We start from the raw sequence: 22,858 nt of genomic DNA on the forward strand, positions 1-22,858 counted from the left end.
CAAAAAAAATAATCAAAGATGGCTGCATACCATAGCTATAAAATTTCTATTAGTTTTTTTCATGAACGGGTATTGTCATCGCATCATCATGATCATCATTCGATTTTAATTTCCGTCTTTTTTTTTAAATTTTGATGTTAATGGTAAACAAATGGAAAATAAAATCTGTTAAAGTGTTACATTGTTTTTGTGTTTTACCGTAAATTGTACGTAAAAATTGCTAGAAAAAGCAAAAATGATCCACGACATATTATTTACGTTGTTTTCTGCAAATTCGGATCTACCAATTGAGAATTTTACGGTTAGTAACTTTGTTCTCTGTGCATTCGCTCTCGTCGAAAATATATTATGTGGTCTAAGATGTTTTGTTACAGATTCCAGAAGTCGCGGCCAATTTTTTGCACCCAGGGGAAATAAAAATTCTCGAGGATCTGATCCGAATCGCCAACCAGTACAAGGAGTTGAAGAAGTTCATCCATCAGTATGGAACGCAATCAGCCGGCTTAGTAAAACCAAAACAGCAGAAACCTTCGGAGGAACCTCTTCCACAGGGATTGTATTTGCAAGCATTTGCCGATGGGTTGGACCTGGCAGTAAAACCGTATCGTGATTTGATAGTGCATCTGGAGGCGTACTATTTGAAGAGACCGAACCTGTCGTTGATCTTTATTTACCACCAGGTAAACCAGTACCAGTCGTTGTTCGGATTTCTACTTAGATTAGTTAGCGGAGTTGTCACGCAACGAATCCATGGATGTGCACTGCTGCAGTATTTGCAACAAAATTGTCTGCACGGGAACGAAAATCATTACCAGGCTGTTAAGTTGTAAGTAATGTAAACATTTTCTCTCGCTTAATGCTTGTTTGCTTTATCTGGTGTGATTAATAATAACCGTTTTATTTTTAAAATTTCAGGATTCAGAATGCAGTTTACGCCATATTCATTAAACAATTATTCGGCTGGCTGCTGCACGGCAAATTTGTCGATCAGTTTGGCGAATTTTTCATCCAGCATGTAGACAATGCAAAAACCGGTGGGATTGGTTCTCTGCAAGGTACCACTGGAGGAACCGGAACCCATTTATCGGTGAACTCATTTTCGGACAATACAAGCATTAATACGGAACTATGGCGGTACGAAGTGCGACACGAAATACTTCCTTACTATTTCCCTATGAGCTGGGCGGAAAAAGTATTATTCGTTGGACAAACGGTACTGATGCTGAATTGCGATCCAAGAGATCATACCGAAAAGCGGAGTAGCGGCGAAAGGAAGTTCGCTGCTCTAAAAGATAGTTTATGGGGCGATCAAGAATGTGTGTTCTTTAAGAAGTTTCACCAGCTTCAGTCGGATGCAAACTTGAACATTGCTAAATTTGAGCACATAGTAGATGAGATCAAACTGTGCGTTACGGAGCAAATGTCTGAGATCGCTATTAAAGAAGCCGATCTGATCAAGCAGCTTAAGTTGATTAAAGACTACTACTTACTTGGCAGAGGCGAACTTTTTTCAGAGCTATTGAGACAAACAAAATCTCTCAAAACGTTGTTCTCCAAAGGTATAACAGATGGATCGTCAAGAGATATGAATCGAGCATTCCAATTAGCAGCCAACAGCGTCAACATAACCGAAGATGTCGAACAGTTTTCGTTTGTCTTGCCTCCCAAAGAGGAAGTAGATAGTTTCTGCTACGAAACCAAGGGAAACCTTAGCTACATCACTCTAAAGTACAAAGTAAAGTGGCCTCTGCATTTGTTGTTCTCTCCAAAGACCCTTGACAAATACAATGAAATGTTTAGATTTCTGTTGCGAATTCGCAAGATTCAGTACGACATTCATCAGGTTTGGTCATTACAGCGAGAGAACAAAGTGAAGAAAAATTCTGAACTGCTCCAGCTCCGCAACAAATTAATGTTCCTCATTGATAACTTGCAGTATTATCTCCAGGTAGACGTTCTGGAGAGTCAGTTCAGTATCCTAATGGGCGCTATTGGAGAAACGAAAGACTTCGAACGGATCCAACGTGCCCATACGGTGTTTCAAGCGAATGTGTTAGGTCTTTGCTTTTTGTTCTCAAATAATTCCTCCGACATGACAACCACGGGAATCATCCAGGTTAATGAGAACCCCGTGTTGACCATTCTGGACAAAGTGTTGGTAATCGTGGACAAATTTTGTTCGTTCTGCAGTAGCTGCAAGGATCCTATGACCAAAATGGAACGACAGGAATTCAACGGATACGATCAAGCGTAAGTTACATTTAGGTGCTCAATTTTGAGGGAAGTGGAACGTACCTATCCTTGTCTAATGTTTTATACTTCAAAGCTATAAACTAATAAATATTTTGTTCGCAGGTTTAAAAGCCACGTTGACTCATTGCTACAGCTTTTGATTGGTCTAAAGGCAGGCCCCAGTAGTGCTCCGCTATCTCAGTTGTTATTACGCTTGGACTTTAATCACTGGTTTAGTAACAATACACAAACTCAATCAAATTAGGAGGTAACATAAAATAAGGCTTTATTGATCAACTTCCATTTTCTGTAAATGGGTCTTCATGAGGATGCACTTAGTCATCACGCAGTCGCAAGGTAAGCCATGTTCTTCCTTTTCCACGTCTAGCAGTGTCAGTTGCAAATTGTATCTAAAATAATAATAATGCATCGTTAGAAAGCGGTTATCAAGTGAATGTATTCCGATATCCCTTACCGTCTACAGTTTTCTGGGTTTCTCGTTAGACTCAAGCTGAACGCAATTGGGTCCAATTTGTCCACTTCTTCGCAAGCATCTTCCGGTAATAGAATCACACTCTGCTTCCAGTGAGTGGCAGGACATTTGGGGTTTGTCGATAGAACAACCCCATTCACCTGACTGGAGTCCCCACTCGGAAACGTGCAATCGAACCAGATACAAACACCTTGGAATTTGCCTGAGTTCTGGATGACCATCACCTCCTTCATGTCGAAAGAACTTAAGTCTTCCGTGCTAACTTCCTTCAGATCCAGCCACGTCATTATGTGCCCCTCGTGTAACAAATGCTCTGGTGCTACATTTAAGATTTCCGGCTTGTCAGCTTTTTGTTTTCGCAGTTCTCGACCGAATGCTCTCATGCTAACCCCGGACAAGCTTTCGAAATCATCGAAACGGCTCGGGACGCCACAGGGTGCTACCAAAATCGACGCCGTGTCCGGAAACATCAGGCCATTGGGTTTCAAGAATTGATCTCTAGCGTAAATAACTGAATCCAGCATTCCCTCGTGCAGTAAGAAGAAACCCATCCACTCTGACACAATGATGTCCACTTTGTCGGCTCCCGATGGCAACCGAAAGTCTTCGACTTTGCATTCGAATACTTCGATCACTTGCTCGAAGCCATTCTCTTGCACAAGTTCCTTTGCCAGTCGGGCCAGGTTTGACGCCTCCACTGCATAGATTTTTCTCGCACCAGCTTGGGCACAAAAGATGGACAAAATTCCGGTTCCAGTACCGACGTCCAAAACTGTTTTATCCTTGAAGAGGTCTCGGCTACTCAAGATAGCAGACTGATAGGCATCCTGGCGAGGTTTGTCTGCTAGCATGAGCTGGTGGATCTAAATGAAAATAAAGGCAATAATATTGTTTATTTATATAATACCTTAGCAAAAGTAATCCAATTTCCCTCATAAACTAAAAGCTTGATAAAATGGTCTTCGGTATTAGTTTATACCTTTTATACTTATGATCCGAGAAGGATTTTGATATTATGGGATAAACTTGCTCATAAATTAGCAGGGACCTTCTTATCTGTATATGCTAATCTGAAGATACAATTTTTCTTGGGCACAATGGACCCAATATGGTTACCATATTGCAATGGACCAGCGTCGAATCGATTTTGTACAGATGTATACATTTGGGGCTCTTCTTCTTCTTCTTATTGGCATTACATCCCCACACTGGGACAGAGCCGCCTCACAGCTTAGTGTTCATTAAGCACTTCCACAGTTATTAACTGCGAGGTTTCTAAGCCAAGTTACCATTTTTGCATTCGTATATCATGAGGCTAGCACTATGATATTTTTATGCCCAGGGAAGTCGAGACAATTTCCAATCCGAAAATTGTCTAGACCGGCACCGGGAATCGAACCCAGCCACCCTCAGCATGGTCTTGCTTTGTAGCCGCGCGTCTTACCGCACGGCTAAGGAGGGCCCCGGGGTGCTCATAATGTAAATAAAATAAATACATTTAGAAATATTTATTGCAACAACAGACGCCTATTTGACTTTTTTTTGTTTTATTAATAAGTCTTTTCCCTCATCTATGATGTGGTGCTATTTCCGCGTGTTTCCAACGCGCTATTTGGCAGATAAAATCTGATAGTAAACACTTCCTCTAAGGGTTTGAAAACGGACAACCTATTATTGTCTTAATTATTGACGAAAGTTTCGGAACTATTTTCGTATTTACCAAAATGATATAAATTTCACGAGTGTGTACATAGTATTACAACGATTACAACAGACATATGGAGGCTTGATCAGGTTCTTCATGCTTAAACAAAATTATAAATCATAGTATTAATAATACCATGCTGTGGTTTAACTTACCTCTAGATCCTCATAGCTATCAAAGTACGTATTGGTGCTCATCTGGCTGATCGCAATTTTGCCGATTTATTTAAACTTGGCAAAAAAAAACAACAATCCTTTTTGGCTACTGATGTTGACCGCACATGTCGCACGTTTGCTTTTGTTTGTATTTAATATTCTCATCAGATGTTTTTCGGATTTTTCGATGTTTCTGTCGTTTTCCTCTGCGCTGAGAAAGCGCTGACAGTGACGACAAGAACGCAACCAAATTTGATTAAAGTATTGTACTTCCAGTTGAAAACCGAAGTGAGCTCCCGCGACAATCGAGTTTTCTCCCGTTTCCTTTTGTCGCAACTACGTCGTGACTAGTGTGCATCATGGCGCATGGCGGTGGCATAGATGCGCACTAGTCGCGATGCACTTGCGACATCAGGAAATAAGGAAAAACTCAATCGTCGCGAGAGCTCACTTCGGTTTTCAACTGGAAGCACAATATACAGCGCCAAAGTTAAAATTTTCCAATCGTGGCCACTGCTGGAAAAGGTAGCCTCACACCTCGGGAATTTGGTTCGCGGATTTTTTCCCCATGCATTTTTGCATATGCGATGTTTTCGGAATTTGGACACGGAAAATCAAAATCCCGGCCCCATTTAAAATACACGGGGCTCAAAATCCGCTGGAAAATTTTCCCGAGGTGTGAGGCAGCCTAAATTGCGTTTGTTTCAAGTCTTACACTCTAAGCCTAACATACTCAAAATTGAGTCAAATCCTATTAATTTTTATAATAAAAATTAGTTGACCCAGCAAACGTCCCGAATAAAATGAAATTATTCAACTATTTTTCTACTTATCGTTTTTTGAGTATACAAAATTATCATAAGAAATACCTTACGTTACGTCACGTTAATAGTTAGGTTTTGGAGCATACATTGAATGGGTTGTTAACACGCAAAACTGAAAGTATGCTCTTTCGTGGAGAAGCATTCACTTTTGCGGGAGAATGGGACTACCCACAAAAGGAGTAAAAGTTTTACACATTTTTCCTGTTTTTATGAATAAAAGTTAATCATTTGTGTGAATAAAATATAGTTATGAAAATGTGTAATGTGTAGTCTCATTCTCCCACGAAAGAGCGTACTTTGAAGTCATATTTAAATACTTTATATTTAGAAGAGCATACTTTAAAGGCTTTTGTGTGTAAACATTTTTAGCAGTGAAGTATCGTTACCATTCAAAAACATCAACTTTTACATGCATTTTTGCCAAGCAATTTTACCATGAATGATAAGTTAAAAATCCATAACTAGCCAATCTATTAGCAAAAAAGTATTTTGAAAATGTATATTGGTCAGTAACTTGTAACCCTTCAACTAATCCAAGATTCGACCAGACATAACACAATTAATCTTTATTCATACCACAATGGGTGTATTATGCACAAAGCCAATTATTCAGTAGCCTCGAGCCTCCAGTTATACGTAGAAGATCAGCAACGATTAACGATAGAACCCAGATTAATCCACCTAGCGGTGATGGCGCCTTTCTCGCGTAAAAGGTAATAAATGTAGCCTTTACGCTTACACCTCGATGATGTACAAGAAAGGCAAAACAGTTACACCGTCTAATGTTATGATAGAAAATTTACACTAGTAGACGACAGATGGCGCTGCCAAAAGTTTCTCGAATTTCCTATGTTCGAATTTTGACTTTCGGACAATTTAGTACTATGTACATAGTACTATGAAACTGAACGAAGAGCATTCTTACGCCTAAATGCGTGCAACACGAGCATCTTTATAGTACGATGAAACTATTAATGGGAAGCCACGGATAAAATATTCATAGATGCAAGGCATTTTCATAACTCATTATTGTTCTATGTGACTATGTCTCATCACTATTTTAATATTATCTATTTTTGCAATTTGCAATTATTATGAAATTCAATAGTGATCAACAGCGTTTTAGTCTCTGTCGGATGCAACTTGTTGCAAGAAAATCGATTAAGAGTTTCTATGTGAAAATTTGGCTAATGTTTTTTATGGCATTTTGTGCACACACACACGCACACACATACACACACACACACGCACACACGGATAGACAGACATTTGTTCAGCTCATCGAGCTGAGTCGAATGGTATATAACACTATGGGTTTCCGGGACTTCTATCAAAAGTTCGATTTTGGAGTGAAATGATAGCCTTTCGGTACAACTTAGTTGTACGAGAAAGGCAATAGAGTGTGAACAAAGAGAGTCTTCCTTTTGCACGTACGACATATTCTCAAAGCAATCTAGAGTTAATCATCATTTTTGTTTTATGTAATCATCTGTTTGATTTTATTCAACATAGACTATTTATCGTACGATGTGGTACGATTGTTAAACGATTCAGCAGTCAATCCAAATTAAACGCTGTGCGATATTCATTCAGTTATACGATTACCGTATTATACTATGTATATTATTTCGAAAAATCAGTATAGGTCCTGCATAAAGGCTACTTTACACCTCGATAAAATTCAAAAATCACAATCCCGGCCCCATTTAAAATGCACGGGGTCCAAAATCCGGCGGAAAATTTTGCCGAAGTGTAAAGGTGGCCTCACACCTCGGGAATAAGGTACCATTCAAAACGAATAATGCAAGAAATGGCTTTTTTTCAACACTCACAAAAAATCCCGATTATTTTCATGAGTTTGGATTGGATTTTTGCAATGGGGTAGCGAAATAGATTCCATATTTTCGGCACATATATTCCATGCGCCCACATGCATTGCATGTGTGTTCACACATACCACCATACTATCCATGTGGGTCATAGTATCCATGTGTGAATTAGTATGCAATTGAGTATGTACCGACGCATGATATGTATATTTCAAAATACATGGATTTTTGCCATAAAATATGTGTCGATTTTCCTAAGTGAATGGTAGTAAAATTGAAATTTCATCACTGTTAGACTAGGAGAGAAGGTTCGGTTGTGGGCACCGTTCGGTTATGAGCACCCCTACGAATCTTTTGACAGATAACAAATGCTGTCATTCTGACAACCGTTATTAGTTTGCTATTATAACATAATGTTTTGTGCTCAATATTAAACCGGATGGGGATCTCTACTTTGAACTAGGGACACTTTGTTTTTTACAAAAAAAAGCAACACGAAAGTTTTTTTTTACCTTTTTCAAAGTGTTACAACTTGAAGGAAGTGATTTAATTCTAAAAGTGAGTTCCTATGCATATTTATACAGCAAATTTAATCTATTTCGAGGATCAATAACGATTGACATTAAAATTTTGACGCCAAATTTTTTTTTTCATTTTACAAAAGGGCTGCGAAATTCGATTGTGGGTACCTTTATTGGTTCGGTTATGGCCACCCTTATTTTATTGACAAATCTCGCTTAACTGTTCAAAAGGACCTAAGTAACATTTTTTCAATAAATTTATTTGAATACTGCAATCAATAGCTTTCACGTTGTTAATTTAGCGCAATGTAGCGCAATTAACAGAACAACGTGAAAGCTATTGATTGCAGTATTCAAATTAATTTATTAAAAAATGTTACTTAGGTCCTTTTGAAAAGTTAAGCGAGAAATCATTCTTTATCGTTTTTATTGCTAACTCATTTCAAATTACGTTTTTATGCAGTTTTTATGAATATGCAGTTTTTAATCATCGAAACGGCTCGGGACGCCACAGGGTGCTACCACAGATAACAGATATTTAGGCTAGAACCAATTTGATTGAAAATCTTGTGTAAACTTTTGAATTGATATACGTTGGCCCACTACTGACATCTACTCAACTGATTGCGGCAGTACATACGGACGCAGCTGATTAACAACCATCGAACGCAGCCAATGCATTTGACAGCCGCATTCGGGCTGCCTTTTCAATAACAATGATCCTTGCGCCCTTGCGCCATCTCCAATCGATTGCCAAACGCGGTCCCAATTTAAAATACATTTGAATTAACGGTTGCGGATGTTTACACACGTATCGGATGGCAGCCTCAATATCTGTTATCTTTGCTATCATCAATAAGAAATCTATAAATGCCCTACATTTGCTCGAGTAAATAGGGGCCTAATATAGTAAGAAACAAAGCAATTTTGATTACGTATTTAATTATTAGTTTTATTTCCACAAGTTTAGGGCATCTTTAGTAATGTTACAGTTGTAGTTATACTTCTTCTTCGATTTACAGATTTTACAACTGTCAAAAATATGAAACGGGAGATGCATCTTCAGTAGCAGTTATAAACGACACATGTTTTATATCGAAAAACAAAAACATAATAATCCGAGGCTAATTAAAATGTCAAACTGCTGTGATGTCGATGAAACCGAATTTTTTGAAGCTGATGAAGTGACTTCTTTTGTTTTGAACAAAATATAACTCGAGTAAATTCTGTTGCAAATTCGTGCAAAAATACAACTGAGCAGTATTCCAGTTATAATTTTTCTCACGAAACTGTTCGAATTTTTAAAACTATAACGTCTGTTGAAGATGGCATTTTTACAGTTTCAATTTCATTTCCTAACTCCCATACAATTTATAACTCTACTAAAGATGCCCTATTAGAATAAACAAATTGCTAATAATTCTACACACTTAACTCATTTTACAGTATTCGGTAAATTTTACCGGAATCTCAACAGCAGAACTGTTCGGTAATTTTTTTTACAGATTTTTTGTAATTTTTTCCATTGCTCAACTGTCAAAATCACCGAAAATCAGTAAAATTATTTACCGAACATGTTGAGATTTCGGTAAAATTTTACCGAATTTGGTGTTTTATTTTAAGTGTGTATAGTGATTTGTGACAGTTTGTGACATGAGGGGGCTGAAAATGCAGAAAAAATGATGGACGTAATTTTTGAACGATCCCTTACCCATCGCTCGTTTTTTATGCTCGTTTTTCAAATTGGGTATATTCTAGCTACCGTGTGCAATATTCTCATCAAATGTTTTCGATGTTTTTTGTGAAAGTTGTTTTCTACCACCAGATGGCGTTATAAAAGAACGCAGCCAATTTGCATATATATTTATAGCAGATGACTTATTAGCAGCTGCGCCAAAATTAAAATTTGCCAATCGTGGCCACTGTTGGAATTACGTCTGTCATGAAGGAAAATCGTTTAATGTTTTTAGTAGTTTTATGCGGTGAAGACCTGTGAGGACGACATTCAAAGTAGTAAACTTGATTGCATCGTTGTTTGACCAATGATTGCTTGGAAAGTGTACTGAATCTGCGGAGAAATTAGCGAAAAATGGAGGACTGCAGCGAAGAGCAACTGACTGAGGAGTTGAAAACCAAACGGATTTGTCGGTTCTGTCTCAGCCAAGAAGAGCCGCTTACTGATATTTTATCCAACACCTCCGAGGCCACAAGCAGCAAAATAAGCAAAACCTCGACGCCTCTGACGTTGCAGATAATGGCTTGTGTTTCTATTGAGGTAAGTGTAAATCTAAAGGTATTTGGATTCCCGTTAAATCAGGGATAAGTAAATGTTTTGAAGACTATCAACATTTAAATGTAGCCTGCATTAGAATTTAAAATAAATTTAAGGAGTCTTTGCTGATTTTAGCGTAGTTTCATTCTCATGCGTCAGATCGCTGAATCGATGAATGTGTCCAAGATGGCGGTGCTCGCGATTTGCTGAACTGATCTAGCCAGGGTTCGTTTCCATGAGAAGGGTAGTGGCACACAGTAAATGCTCGATTTTTGAAATGAATGTTTAATCTAACAAGAACTGAAAAGCTGAAAAGCAGTTTTTCATTATTACTAATGAATAACAAAAGTGTGTGTTTATGTGCCTTCCAGACTACGATGTATATCACTTGACATAGAGTAACTTGACATCAAAGTTTACATATCTAGTTTTTACTGGAAATAAAGTGTGACGTGACGCCTCATGTCAAATTCTCTATTTGACATAGATATAGGATATAGCTTAAAGTCTAAACGTGGTATTAGAATGATTCTTATTTCAAAATTTACAACAATCGAACAAATTTTGGTTTATTTCAGGTGTACAAAGATGATGGAATGCCTTGCACTATTTGCGACAACTGTCGCCATCTGATGGATCATTCTTATCGATTTAAACAAATCTGCAAAAAGGCTGATACACTGTTGAAAACGTATCCACTTACAGGGGTGTGGCCGGAGAAGCTGCAAGTCCCCGTTAATCTTTTTAAGGTATGTATGTATAGTTGGTATAGTTTATAAAAAGTAGTAGAATAATACATTATTACTTGATGCTTTTTTGTAAGAAAAATGCGTAGGTAATCGATATAGGTAATTTGGTATACCGAAAAATATGCACCTAGTTGTCACGTTGCGTATTAAATTTGATATTCCAAACTGGAAGCGTACTTCAGGACTGATAGTGACGCTTACAGAATATGTGTCTACTTCTTCTTCAATGGCTTAGGCATTCTTTTCAACTTAGTATTTGGTTATTATTGAAAGCTTTCTCTATGTCCACCATTGCATGAGTAATACTCATTGAGTATGTATCTTGTGTGGCAAGTACGATGGATATATTATGCCCAGGGTGTCGAGCAAGTTTCCAACCCGAAAACACCCTAGACCGGACCGAAAATCTAACTCGTCATCTCCGCATTGGCAATCCTACGCCTTTGCTCGCAAGGCTACTGGAAACCCTACACTATGTATCTAGAAAAATCAAATAATTTTCAATAGTATCCCGATAATCTAAATTTCAAATTAAAAGTGACATCTCGATAAATAAATATTACCTGTTTATGGGAATTGCAGGTACGTCCCAACTAGACCAACAGAAAATCTTCGATATCCGTCAAAAGTTATGCTATTTCAAATATAGCCTATTTGCTCTGCATGCAAGGTAATTTGAAATACTTGATTGGAGAAATCAACGTTTGAATCTTACAAAATCTCATACGTCCTTTCGAATAAGTACCGAGAATTATTAAATTGTCATTTTGATGTTTAATTTAGGAAACATTAAATATTATTAGAAAAAAAATCAGGTCACATCGAATTTGAGTGACTGTATTTGAGTTACTGCTATCGTTAAGAAAAAGGCTTATTATATAAAGTAACATTTCATTTCTCTGCGAGCTAAACAGCTCAGCAAATTCTTCATGAGCTTCGCTGCTATTCTACGCATAATATTGTTCCATGTTACCTTTGATAGAAAATCTAAATTTAGAACGGCAGTTCGAGCGGTACTGGGTTAATAATTCATGTGATATTTTACAGTCAATGCCTGCGACAACTAGTAAGCAACCGATTCGTCACCTTTCAGTATCAGAAAAAGCTGCACACATTTCAGGAGGAATTAAATCGTCTTCCAATGTGCCCATGCCAATGTTCGAATCAATAAACATCCAGCCGTCGACCGACGATCACCTCGTTCAGGAAACCAACGAGGCACCCTTACAAATTGAACGTATGGAAGAAGACGTTAAGCCAAAAATTGTAAAATTAAGTATTGAAGATTTACGCAACATAAAACAAGGCAGATCAATTAACAGCGACAATCTTATTCATAAAATGCCACATGGTTTCAAATCCGAAGGAAATGTTTCCAAGCAGTATTCTATTGCTAATAAACCTATTGAAAAGCGGTCACCGGTAAAGATAATAAACGGTAGCTTGGGTGCCGCGAGTAAAACACCAGTAATATTGAATAGCATGAAACCACCCAACAAAATGGAAGAACATATTGTCCAAACCAGTGACGGAACGCTGGAGATTGTGTGCATAGAATCTTCCCTAGAGCAGACCACGGAAGTGGATCCTATGAAAAATGCTCCACATGTCGAGACTCACGTGTTCCCCTGTACTGAATGTGAGCGAACTTTCCCATTGCGTCAGCTGTTAGAAATTCACATAAAGAATCACAGTCGAGAACGTAACCATCCGTGTGAAATGTGCGATCGGCGCTTTTTTACTAAATATGATCTGTCAAAGCATATGCTCACTCACACGGGCGAACGACCGTTTATTTGCATCATCTGTAAAGCAGCATTCTCCAGATCGACTCTTCTGACTCGTCACCAAAAGGTTCGCCAAAACGCATAATGAGCTGTGCTCTGCCGTCATACACATATTTGTCCCATGTTTGCTGGGATTTCCTATGTACATGGGACAGTTATGCGTAGAACGGCAGTGCTGTGACTCGAGCATTTGTTTTAAATTATTCCGATACTTCCAGATACATAAAGACCAGCCGAAATTCTTGTGCATGTATTGCGAGCGGACGTTTCTATCGAACGAGGATCTGCAAAAGCATTTCGAGTATCATCAAAAGAAACGACCGTTTCAGTGCCAGAAATGTTCCAAGAGTTTCGCTTACAAGCAAGGCCTTGAACGGCACGAAGTTACTCATGAAACGAACCTTCCATTCCCTTGTGAGCACTGTGAGTTATCGTTTCCATCGGCTAGTAAACTGGCACGACATTTGACGGCCCATGCGGGATCACGTCCCTATCCGTGTCGCATGTGTTCGAGGTAAGTATTGTTAAGAATAATTGGCGAATAAAGGTTGCATGAAGAAGAAGAAGTCGAAGGATGACACTTGAAAAAAATGCACGTAAAAGCATACGATTTTTTTAAAAACTTCTCAAAATTTTTGGGAGTATTTTAATTAAAAACGGTTGGCAGTACGGGGTTGGACTTTTATTATATAATAAACACATAACACATCATATCGATTTTGAATTTTATTTTGTGATATTGCACTTTATACATAGTGTAAGAAAATTCCAACCCCGCACTGCTAACAGTTTTCAATTGAATTACTCTTAGAATTTTCCAGAAGAGTTTAAAGAAAAAATCTTCTCTTGCAATTGAACCGTTTGTTTGAGAAACTGCATATGTAACATTTTTGGCCAAAATGAGATTTTTATATATTCTGAATCCTCTTTCAAAAATACGTATTCTGACAAAAAATACGAAAAAAAAATTTTTGTTCAGGAATGTATGAAAAAAATTTCGTTTGTTTGAGAAACTACATAAGTCCACGTACTTTGAAGAGCAATGGTAGAGTTCTGCTTACATTTTTTGCACTGAAAATGCTCCAGGGTGTTGAGTTTTGCCAAAAACTATTGATCTGTATCGAAGAAATCGAAAGATTCGGTGCAAATTTGTTCAAAAACAGTTTTTTGTTGTTTTCTCGAAATAGTGTAAAATGGACTTATGCAGTTTCTCAAACAAATGATTCAATTATTTTCAAATATCATCCTTCGACTTTTTCTTCATGCAACCTTTATTCGCCAATAGAAGAAAACTGCTTCTATCAGGCTTTCGAGTTTTCGCTGTACCTAACATTCCTATTTTCCGGTAGTTCGTTTATGTTGAGTCATCATCTGACGAGGCACGTGCGGGCGCACCAAGGCGGCAGAGGTACATACAAGTGTAACGAATGCACCTCCATTTTCGACAATCAGGACGACCTGATCTATCATTCGGCTGAACACGCGACGAAGAGTTTAACATGTCCTTTGTGTCGCGAACATTTCGAAAGCCTGGAACAAGTTACGGAGCACATCAAGGAACATTCGGAGGGCATTCAGTTTGCATGCGATTACTGTGACTTGCTGTTTACTACCGAGCAGAAGTTGAATTATCACTGTCAGCTGGAGCACTTGGCTGTTCTGGCAATGGACCGTACGGAAACAAATGAGAATGTCACGGATGAGAACGATGCTTCTCAACAGTTTATAATCGAAGAAATTTCGATAGAAAAGGATGGTAGCAAAACTATAACAACCTTTGTCGATGGAGAAGAGAAAGAGAAGAAGTATGTCCAAAAAAGGCCGAGTCAAACATTAAAACCAGAAATTGCTTCACCGGATTATACCGAACGTACTAATAAAGACCTTAGCGAGCAAGCATTTGAGGGTAACATAAAAATAAGGTTTGGCATATATGCTAGTCTTTAATTTTGTTTTATTTTTCCAGCAGACGACCATAGTGGAGAGTATTATGAAGAAGAATTAGACGAAGATTTTGAGGAACAACCTGAAACTACATTAATAAAAAATGAAAAGCAAGAGATTTTGAACAACCCAACTCCCGTTCCAGTAACCAAGACGGAACCCTCGATAATCTCGAAACCATCTGAAGTTTCACCTCCTAAACCCACGCAGCAAAAGCTGAATACTTTCTTGAAAAATATTCCACCTCCAATCACCGCGCAGAAAAGTGTTGGAGATGTCTTAAAAAATCTGCCCAAAGGAATGATCGTTAAGCGTCCGAACGCCGCTCCTCCGGCAACTTCTTCGACTATAATGGAGACCAAAGCAGAAGTATCGCTACCGGCCGCAACACATGTGGAGGTAACACAACCGTCAGCAGCTTCAACATCTCAATCGACCACAGTTCCGAAGAAACAAAGTATGCAACCGCAAAAACAATTTCAGCACGCTCCGTTAGTTACTAGCACCCCTTCGAAACCCGCTGAGTTCAGAAAACCAGGAGTTGCCATCAAGCGTCCCGCTGATGAATCGCGGTCACTTTCTCCTGTCAAGAAGCCAGCACTGGAATCCGGAAAGCCCGTTGCCAGCGCTGCTAGTTCAACAACGAAACCGCAAACAAACACAGTGTCGAAACCGCCTGTCAAGAAATCTAAAACTTTCGAGATGAAGATTGGTGATCGAATGGTTAAGGTTCAGAAAGTTGTAATGACCAAAGCAGAAGTAGCGGCTATGGCGCGCGACGGCAAAATCGAAATGCAAGGTGATAAAATGATCCTGAAGCAGAGTAAGCCCAAAAAGTAGGTGAGTTGAGGCAGGATATGATAGTTGTATATATATAGTTGGTGGAGAGCACCAATCAGTAATACTAAAATGATATAACTATACTTCACGATTTCTATTCTTAAGGATGACCACCCTTGAAAGCCATACCGTAATTTGGAGGGAAATGAATAAGTGGGTTAACATTGATTGCTCTGCTGGTGATGTGTTGCATTCACCGTCAGTGATACTCACATTGAATAAAATTGGTATAGGGCAGGGATTGAATCCTAAAGAGAAAGAGCAAGTCTCTCACTTATCATCTCTGTATACATATACGATATGTGGCATACCGCGAGCAACTTTTTTCGCAAGCTGTCATGATAGAGAACTGATTCGGGATGTTATACCCGATGATAAATTTCTTTTAGAAAGCTCCAAATGTGGGGAGCACTGGCTCTGATGATGCATTTTAACTTGTTCTACACAGCTGTGCAGTAACCAACACGAAAGGAGCGAAAACAAATCGAAAATCACCATTTTTTTGTGATTCTGTTTTTTCACACTTCAAGACAAAATTTTCAAAACGACTTATCTGCTTTTGTAAACAAAGATTCAAACGACGATTTGACGAATCTGAAAGCTCTCCCGCTCAAACCAATACTATCAATAGGTAGCGGAAACCCTCATCTACCTATTGATGGTGTTGGTTTGCGTGGGAGAGCTATCAGATTCGTCAAATCCTCGTTTGAATCTTTGTTTACAAAAGCAGATAAGTCGTTTTGAAAATTTTGTCTTGACTTGTATACTGCCGTGAATCGCATATTTGTCCCATATGAATAGGAAACCCAGCAAAGATGGGACAGATATGCGATTCACGGCAGTATACAAGTTTGATAAATTTGTTATCATGGCTTGTTATGATTCGGAACAGTTTTTGCCTCTCTTTTATCGTTGTTTGTTAGCTATTGAGAGCGATTTCTGCAAACCATGGTATAGGGGAAGGTGAGGAGACTTGATTTCCCTATCTGTTTTACGGAAAAGTAGTTTTGTTCTAGCGTTTTTTTTTGTATAGATCATCTAGATGATCGTTATGTAGCGAGGGTTGTATGTCAATGCCCAGAATACCAATCCCCAGAATCAGTTCCCCAGAATGGTATTTCCCAGAATTCCATTTCCCAGAACGACAAATTCTCCAGAATGATATTCCCCAGAATGCACCATTTCCCCGAAAAGAAATCCCCAGAATGACCCATTCCCCAGAAAAAAAAAACCCGAATGACCCATTCCCCAGAAACCAAAAACCCAGAATCCCCAGAAAAAGGTATCAGTCTAAGAAACTATGTTTTTCGCTGTCATTTCTATAAATTAAAAATACTAGATACTATATTTCTATGCAAAATACTTATATTTGAAGTACGCATTTGCCCGGAATAAGGCAAAACGACATATGCTGCCTTATTTTAAAGCACGTATTTGCCCGGAATGGAGCCCATTTGATATGTTTGTTAGGGCTCACATATAATACGAAGGAGCATATAGTCCAATATACTCGTTGTTCATATTGGGGGAAGCCCATATGACATAATGCCATTTGGCATAATGCCGTTTGGCATAAAGCCGTTTGACATAATGACCATTTGGCATAATCGTTGAAAAAGACTATGAAATGCAATGGATCGTAAGAATATATGATTTTCATTTTTAGAAGTATGTATATACCTGGAATAAGACAAAAGAGTAGATGACTCCTACTTTAAAAGTATGCGTTTGCCCGGAAAAAGGACAAACAAGTAGATAACTACTTCTTCAAAAGTATGCATTTGCCAGGAAAAAGGCAGAAGAGTAAATGACTCCTTCTTTAAACAAACGGACAAACGGACAAACGAGTAGATAACTACTTCTTCAAAAGTATGCATTTGCCAGGAAGAAAGGCAGAAGAGTAAATGACTCTTTCTTTAAAAGTACGCATTTGCCCGGGATGAAGCAAAAGAGTAGATGACTCCTTCTTTAAAAGTATGTATTTGCCCGGAATAAGGCAAAAGAGTAGATGACTCCTTCTTTAAAAGTACGCATTTGCCCGGGATGAAGCAATTACGAAGTATTTAGTCTAAGCTACGAAATGGTGCATTCTGGGGTATGGTATTCTGGGGATTAGGACATTCTGGGGAATGTCTTTCGGGGGATGGAGGCATTCTGGAAAATGTCTTTCGGGGATAGGGGCATTCTGGGGAATGTATTTCTGGGGATTATGGTATTCTGGGGAATGGTTTTCTGGGAGTAGTGCATTCAGGGAATTAATTTCTGGGGAATCACTTTCTGGGCAATGGGTTTCTGGGGTATGACATACAATCGTAGCGAGTTATATTTTGGATTGATTACCGTATTGATTCTGACCCTCCTAAATAATTTTTAAGTAGCCACACAAAATTTGTATCTGTCGGATACATACCGTGCTTTTATCAGGAAATTGCTTTAGCTTGCTTTAGCAGGAGTTCGCCTTCCAATGTTTGTTTACAAAATAAGTTACGCCCAAATTGCAGATCGGTCCCGAAATGGACTAAATAATCAGTACTGGCCAAAATCTCAACATTCCATTACAATTTTAGGATATTTGGAATTCAATGTTGTGTCGATATGGGGACACTTGATCCCTCATTTGGCCGGGGTTCAGCCAAATCGCACTGAGCGCCAACAAAAAAATACCCATTTTTCTACTCAAATTTCGCATTTTCGTAAATTTCGTATCGGATATCCCTCAACTTCATTGATGTTGATATCCTACAACTAATGTACGTATAAATTGATATGGAATGATGTCCGTTTCATTTTTGCGAACAAAATACCACAAGTCAGTCAAAAAGCCGCTTGGTGCGATTTGGCTGAACCCCGACCATTTGTCATACAAAAATGGGCGAAAAAATTGAAAAAATATGAATTTTTGTGTAGATTTGACAGATTTGAAAAAATATTTATTGAGTAGAAATCATAGAAAGGTGATCAAGTCCCCCAAATTCCATATCAAAAATCGCTCATGAATAACGCACAGAAAATCGGAAAATCTGCGTATTTTGGAAGAAAACTATTTAAAGAATCAGGGAACACCTTTGTACGATTGTACCCCGTTTGGCATAATGTTTTACATAATTGTTACTACAGATGTGTGATTGATGAATAAGATAAGCCTTTCAGCTTCGTTGTTTCTACCATTAGAGAAATTCATGATAATTAGACGCATCATTGTACGACGCGAAAAAAAATTAAGAAGATACTTGTAAAAATGGAAATATTTCAAATGTTGACACACCAACTAGTAAGATAAATTAATTTTGAATCAATTTGACATAGGTGGCTAGTCTTATTTTCCATGTAAAAGTATGCAGGAAAACCTGCCTATTGTGCAGTTCTCTTTTTTATTGGTAAAAGGCTTCTTATTTGTTCATGCGTTATGAAAATAATGAATCATATCTTTCCTTGCCTTAGGACAAGCATATGCCCGAATTGCAAAAAGGAATAATACCCCCTCTTGTCTTCTGCCGAGCAAAAGAGGTGGTAAGTGGAAAAGGCGCATATAATAAATACAGCGTCTCTCTTATGATGCAAAAGCGATAATAGTTATAATAAATTGAACATATTTTGCATTATTTCCGAAATTGGTGATTGCACGTTGTCGTGAATCAGCGAATTCTATTTGTGACCGTTCTCCATCAAATCCGTTTCAAAACTGATTTTTACTACTCGGCTGTCACTTAGCACGCTTATTTCCATTCAGCCAGTTATGTGTGTATTTTGACTAACTCTCGAAAAGGGGTTATATTTATTTTTATTCTATTTCGTATACATCCTACATTCACCATCTCCACTACTCTCGAAACAAATCAATACTACTATTTATGTCTTTAAATTTTATTAAATCTTCAACAACTTCAAACACATCCCCATCAAGCACTACCTCAGCACCAATACCACTAGGTCTTCCTCTATCTCTGCCCCCATGTACTTTGTTTATTTATTTATTTATTTATTACTTATTACATCAACAGGCTTGATACAGCCCATTGATACAATTATTGTTTTAAAAAAATATAAATAAAATATCACACCACTACATTAAAAACATTGTCAAGAGGTTACAATACAATACAATCACAAATACATTAACTATAGTCTATGTGTGTCAATTGTTCTGGTCGGTAAAAAATGATGTGAAGAACCGGCGGAGGACATCTCGCGTCAAGTGGAAATCAAACACCGACGCCACTCTATTGAAAACCTTGAAAACACGCTGCAAACCATGGAGAGTGTCGTGAATCAGCGAATTCTATTTGTGACCGTTCTCCATCAAATCCGTTTCAAAACTGATTTTTACTACTCGGCTGTCACTTAGCACGCTTATTTCCATTCAGCCAGTTATGTGTGTATTTTGACTAACTCTCGAAAAGGGGTTATATTTATTTTTATTCTATTTCGTATACATCCTACATTCACCATCTCCACTACTCTCGAAACAAATCAATACTACTATTTATGTCTCGCCATAACGGCAAATCCAGCTCTAAAATTCAGTCAAGCATCAAAATCAAAAAGCGTTCAAAAAAATTTACTTGCTCTCACTATCTATTGCTGATCTTGGTTATGCAATCATGGGTAGAGTTTTCCAGGCTCTAAAATTCAGTCAAGCATCAATATCAGAAAGCATTCGAATCAATTTCTCCCCTACTTTATTACATGTTCGCACTATCTATTGCTGATCTTGGTTATGCAATCATGAGTAGAGTTTTCCTGGCTCTGAAATTTAGTTTGGGATCAAAATCAGAAAGCGTTCGAATCAATTTCTCTTCTACTTCATTACATGTTCTTACTATACTTCGCAGATCTTGGTTATGCAATCATGGGTAGAGTTTTCCAGGCTCTAAAATTCAGTCAAGCATCAAAATTATAAAGCGTTCGAATCAATTTCTTGTTTACTTTTTTTTACATGTTCTCACTATCAATTGCTGATCTTGGTTATGCAATCATGAGTAGAGTTTTCCAGGCTCTAAAATTCAGTCAAGCATCAAAATCAGAAAGCGTTCGAATCAATTTCTCCTCTACTTTATTACATGTTCTCACTATCTATCGCTGATCTTGGTTATGCAATCATGGGTAGAGTTTTCCAGGCTCTAAAATTCAGTCAAGCATCAAAATCATAAATCGTTCGAATCAATTTCTCCTCTACTTTATTACATATTCTCACTATCTATTGCTGATCTTGGTTATGCAATCATGGGTAGAGTTTTCCAGGCTCTAAAATTCAGTCAAGCATCAATATCAGAAAGCGTTCGAATCAATTTCTCTTCTACTTCATTATATGTTCTTACTATACTTCGCAGAAGGGTAGAGTTTTCCAGGCTCTAAAATTCAGTCAAGCATCAAAATCATAAATCGTTCGAATCAATTTCTCCTCTACGTTATTACATGTTCTCACTATCTTTCGCTGATCTTGGTTATGCAATCATGGGTAGAGTTTTCAAGGCTCTAAAATTCAGTCAAGCATCAATATCAGAAAGCGTTCGAATCAATTTCTCTTCTACTTCATTACATGTTCTTACTATACTTCGCAGATCTTGGTTATGCAATCATGGGTAGAGTTTTCCAGGCTCTAAAATTCAGTCAAGCATCAAAATCAGAAAGCGTTCGAATTAATTTCTCCCCTACTTCATTACATTTTTTACTATCTATTGCTGATCTTGGTTATGCAATCATGGGTAGAGTTTCCAGGCTCTAAACTTCAGTTAAGCATCAACATCAGAAAGCGTTCGAATCAATTTCTCCTCTACTTTATTACATGTTCTCACTATACTACACAGATCTTGGTTATGCAATCATGGGTAGAGTTTTCCAGGCTCTAAAATTCAGTCAAGCATCAAAATCATAAATCGTTCGAATCAATTTCTTGTTTACTTTTTTTTACATGTTCTCATTATCAATTGCTGATATTGGTTATGCAATCATGGGTAGAGTTTTCAAGGCTCTAAAATTCAGTCAAGCATCAATATCATAAATCGTTCGAATCAATTTCTCCTCTATTTTATTACATGTTCTCACTATCTATTGCTGATCTTGGTTATGCAATCATGGGTAGAGTTTTCCATGCTCTAAAATTCCGTCAAGCATCAAAATCAGAAAGCGTTCGAATTAATTTCTCCCCTACTTCATTACATTTTTTACTATCTATTGCTGATCTTGGTTATGCAATCATGGGTAGAGTTTCCAGGCTCTAAAATTCAGTCAAGCATCAAAATCATAAATCGTTCGAATCAATTTCTCCTCTACTTTATTACATGTTCTCACTATCAATTGCTGATCTTGGTTATGCAATCATGGGTAGAGTTTTAAAGGTTCTTAAATTCAATCAAGCATCAATATCAGCAAGCGTTCGAATCAATTTCTCTTCTACTTCATTACATGTTCTTACTATACTTCGCAGATCTTGGTTATGCAATCATGGGTAGAGTTTTCCAGGCTCTAAAATTCAGTCAAGCATCAAAATCATAAAGCGTTCGAATCAATTTCTTGTTCACTTTTTTTTTTTACACGTTCTCACTATCAATTGCTGATCTTGGTTATGCAATCATGGGTAGAGTTTCCAGGCTCTAAAATTCAGTCAAGCATCAATATCAGAAAGCATTCGAATCAATTTCTCCCTTACTTTATTACATGTTCTTACTATCAATTACTGATCTTGGTTATGCAATCATGAGTAGAGTTCTCCAGGCTCTAAAATTCAGTCAAGCATCAAATCATAAATCGTTCGAATCCATTTCTCCTCTACTTTATTACATGTTCTCACTATCTTTCGCTGATCTTGGTTATGCAATCATAGGTAGAGTTTTCAAGGCTCTAAAATTCAGTCAAGCATCAATATCAGAAAGCGTTCGAATCAATTTCTCTCGTTCAAATCATCAATCTGTGGGCATCGTGACCCAACTAGGTCCAATAGATTATCCAACCACCGACTAACCTACTCCAGAGTTGGATTTCATTGACCCAATTAGGTCCGATGGCATATCCAGCCACCGACCAACCCACTCCAGAGTTGGATTTTCTTGACCCAACTAGGTCCGATGGCATATCCAGCCACCGACCAACCCACTCCAGAGTTGGATTTCATTGACCCAACTAGGTCCGATGGCATATCCAGCCACCGACCAACCCACTCCAGAGTTGGATTTTCTTGACCCAACTAGGTCCGATGGCATATCCAGCCACCGACCAACCCACTCCAGAGTTGGATTTCATTGACCCAACTAGGTCCGATGGCATATCCAGCCACCGACCAACCCACTCCAGAGTTGGATTTTCTTGACCCAACTAGGTCCGATGGCATATCCAGCCACCGACCAACCCACTCCAGAGTTGGATTTTCTTGACCCAACTAGGTCCGATGGCATATCCAGCCACCGACCAACCCACTCCAGAGTTGGATTTTCTTGATCCAACTAGGTCCGATGGCATATCCAGCCACCGACCAACCCACTCCAGAGTTGGATTTTCTTGACCCAACTAG

General features: G+C 38.2%; 3 protein-coding genes across 4 annotated transcripts; 2 read left to right on the plus strand and 1 right to left on the minus strand.

Moving 5' to 3' along the window:
• Window positions 1-99: 99 nt before the first annotated feature.
• On the plus strand, window positions 100-2,671 carry LOC134212074 (gamma-tubulin complex component 4 homolog). The gene is made up of 4 exons (XM_062689586.1): window positions 100-301; window positions 375-826; window positions 916-2,250; window positions 2,356-2,671. Exons 1-4 carry the CDS (start codon window positions 236-238, stop codon window positions 2,495-2,497), a joined length of 1,995 nt encoding a protein of 664 aa, XP_062545570.1. The 5' UTR covers window positions 100-235; the 3' UTR covers window positions 2,498-2,671.
• Window positions 2,494-4,769, minus strand: LOC134212076 (protein arginine N-methyltransferase 6). The gene is made up of 3 exons (XM_062689588.1): window positions 4,586-4,769; window positions 2,708-3,588; window positions 2,494-2,642 (listed from the first exon to the last, which is right to left on the minus strand). The coding sequence occupies exons 1-3, from the start codon at window positions 4,625-4,627 to the stop codon at window positions 2,519-2,521; spliced, it is 1,047 nt and encodes a 348-aa protein (XP_062545572.1). The 5' UTR covers window positions 4,628-4,769; the 3' UTR covers window positions 2,494-2,518.
• Window positions 4,770-9,685: 4,916 nt separating this feature from the next.
• On the plus strand, window positions 9,686-15,434 carry LOC134212077 (zinc finger protein pita-like). 2 transcript variants are annotated; one of them, XM_062689589.1, is made up of 6 exons: window positions 9,686-10,034; window positions 10,610-10,780; window positions 11,828-12,634; window positions 12,786-13,081; window positions 13,917-14,473; window positions 14,534-15,434. In XM_062689589.1, the coding sequence occupies exons 1-6, from the start codon at window positions 9,849-9,851 to the stop codon at window positions 15,349-15,351; spliced, it is 2,835 nt and encodes a 944-aa protein (XP_062545573.1). In that variant the 5' UTR covers window positions 9,686-9,848; the 3' UTR covers window positions 15,352-15,434. The 2 variants fall into 2 exon arrangements, with proteins under 2 accessions (XP_062545573.1, XP_062545574.1); XM_062689590.1 differs by having other exon boundaries at window positions 14,537-15,434.
• Window positions 15,435-22,858: the final 7,424 nt, after the last annotated feature.

The sequence above is a fragment of the Armigeres subalbatus genome, chromosome 2 (genome assembly GCF_024139115.2).
Source record: "Armigeres subalbatus isolate Guangzhou_Male chromosome 2, GZ_Asu_2, whole genome shotgun sequence".
Taxonomy (NCBI): domain Eukaryota; kingdom Metazoa; phylum Arthropoda; class Insecta; order Diptera; family Culicidae; genus Armigeres; species Armigeres subalbatus.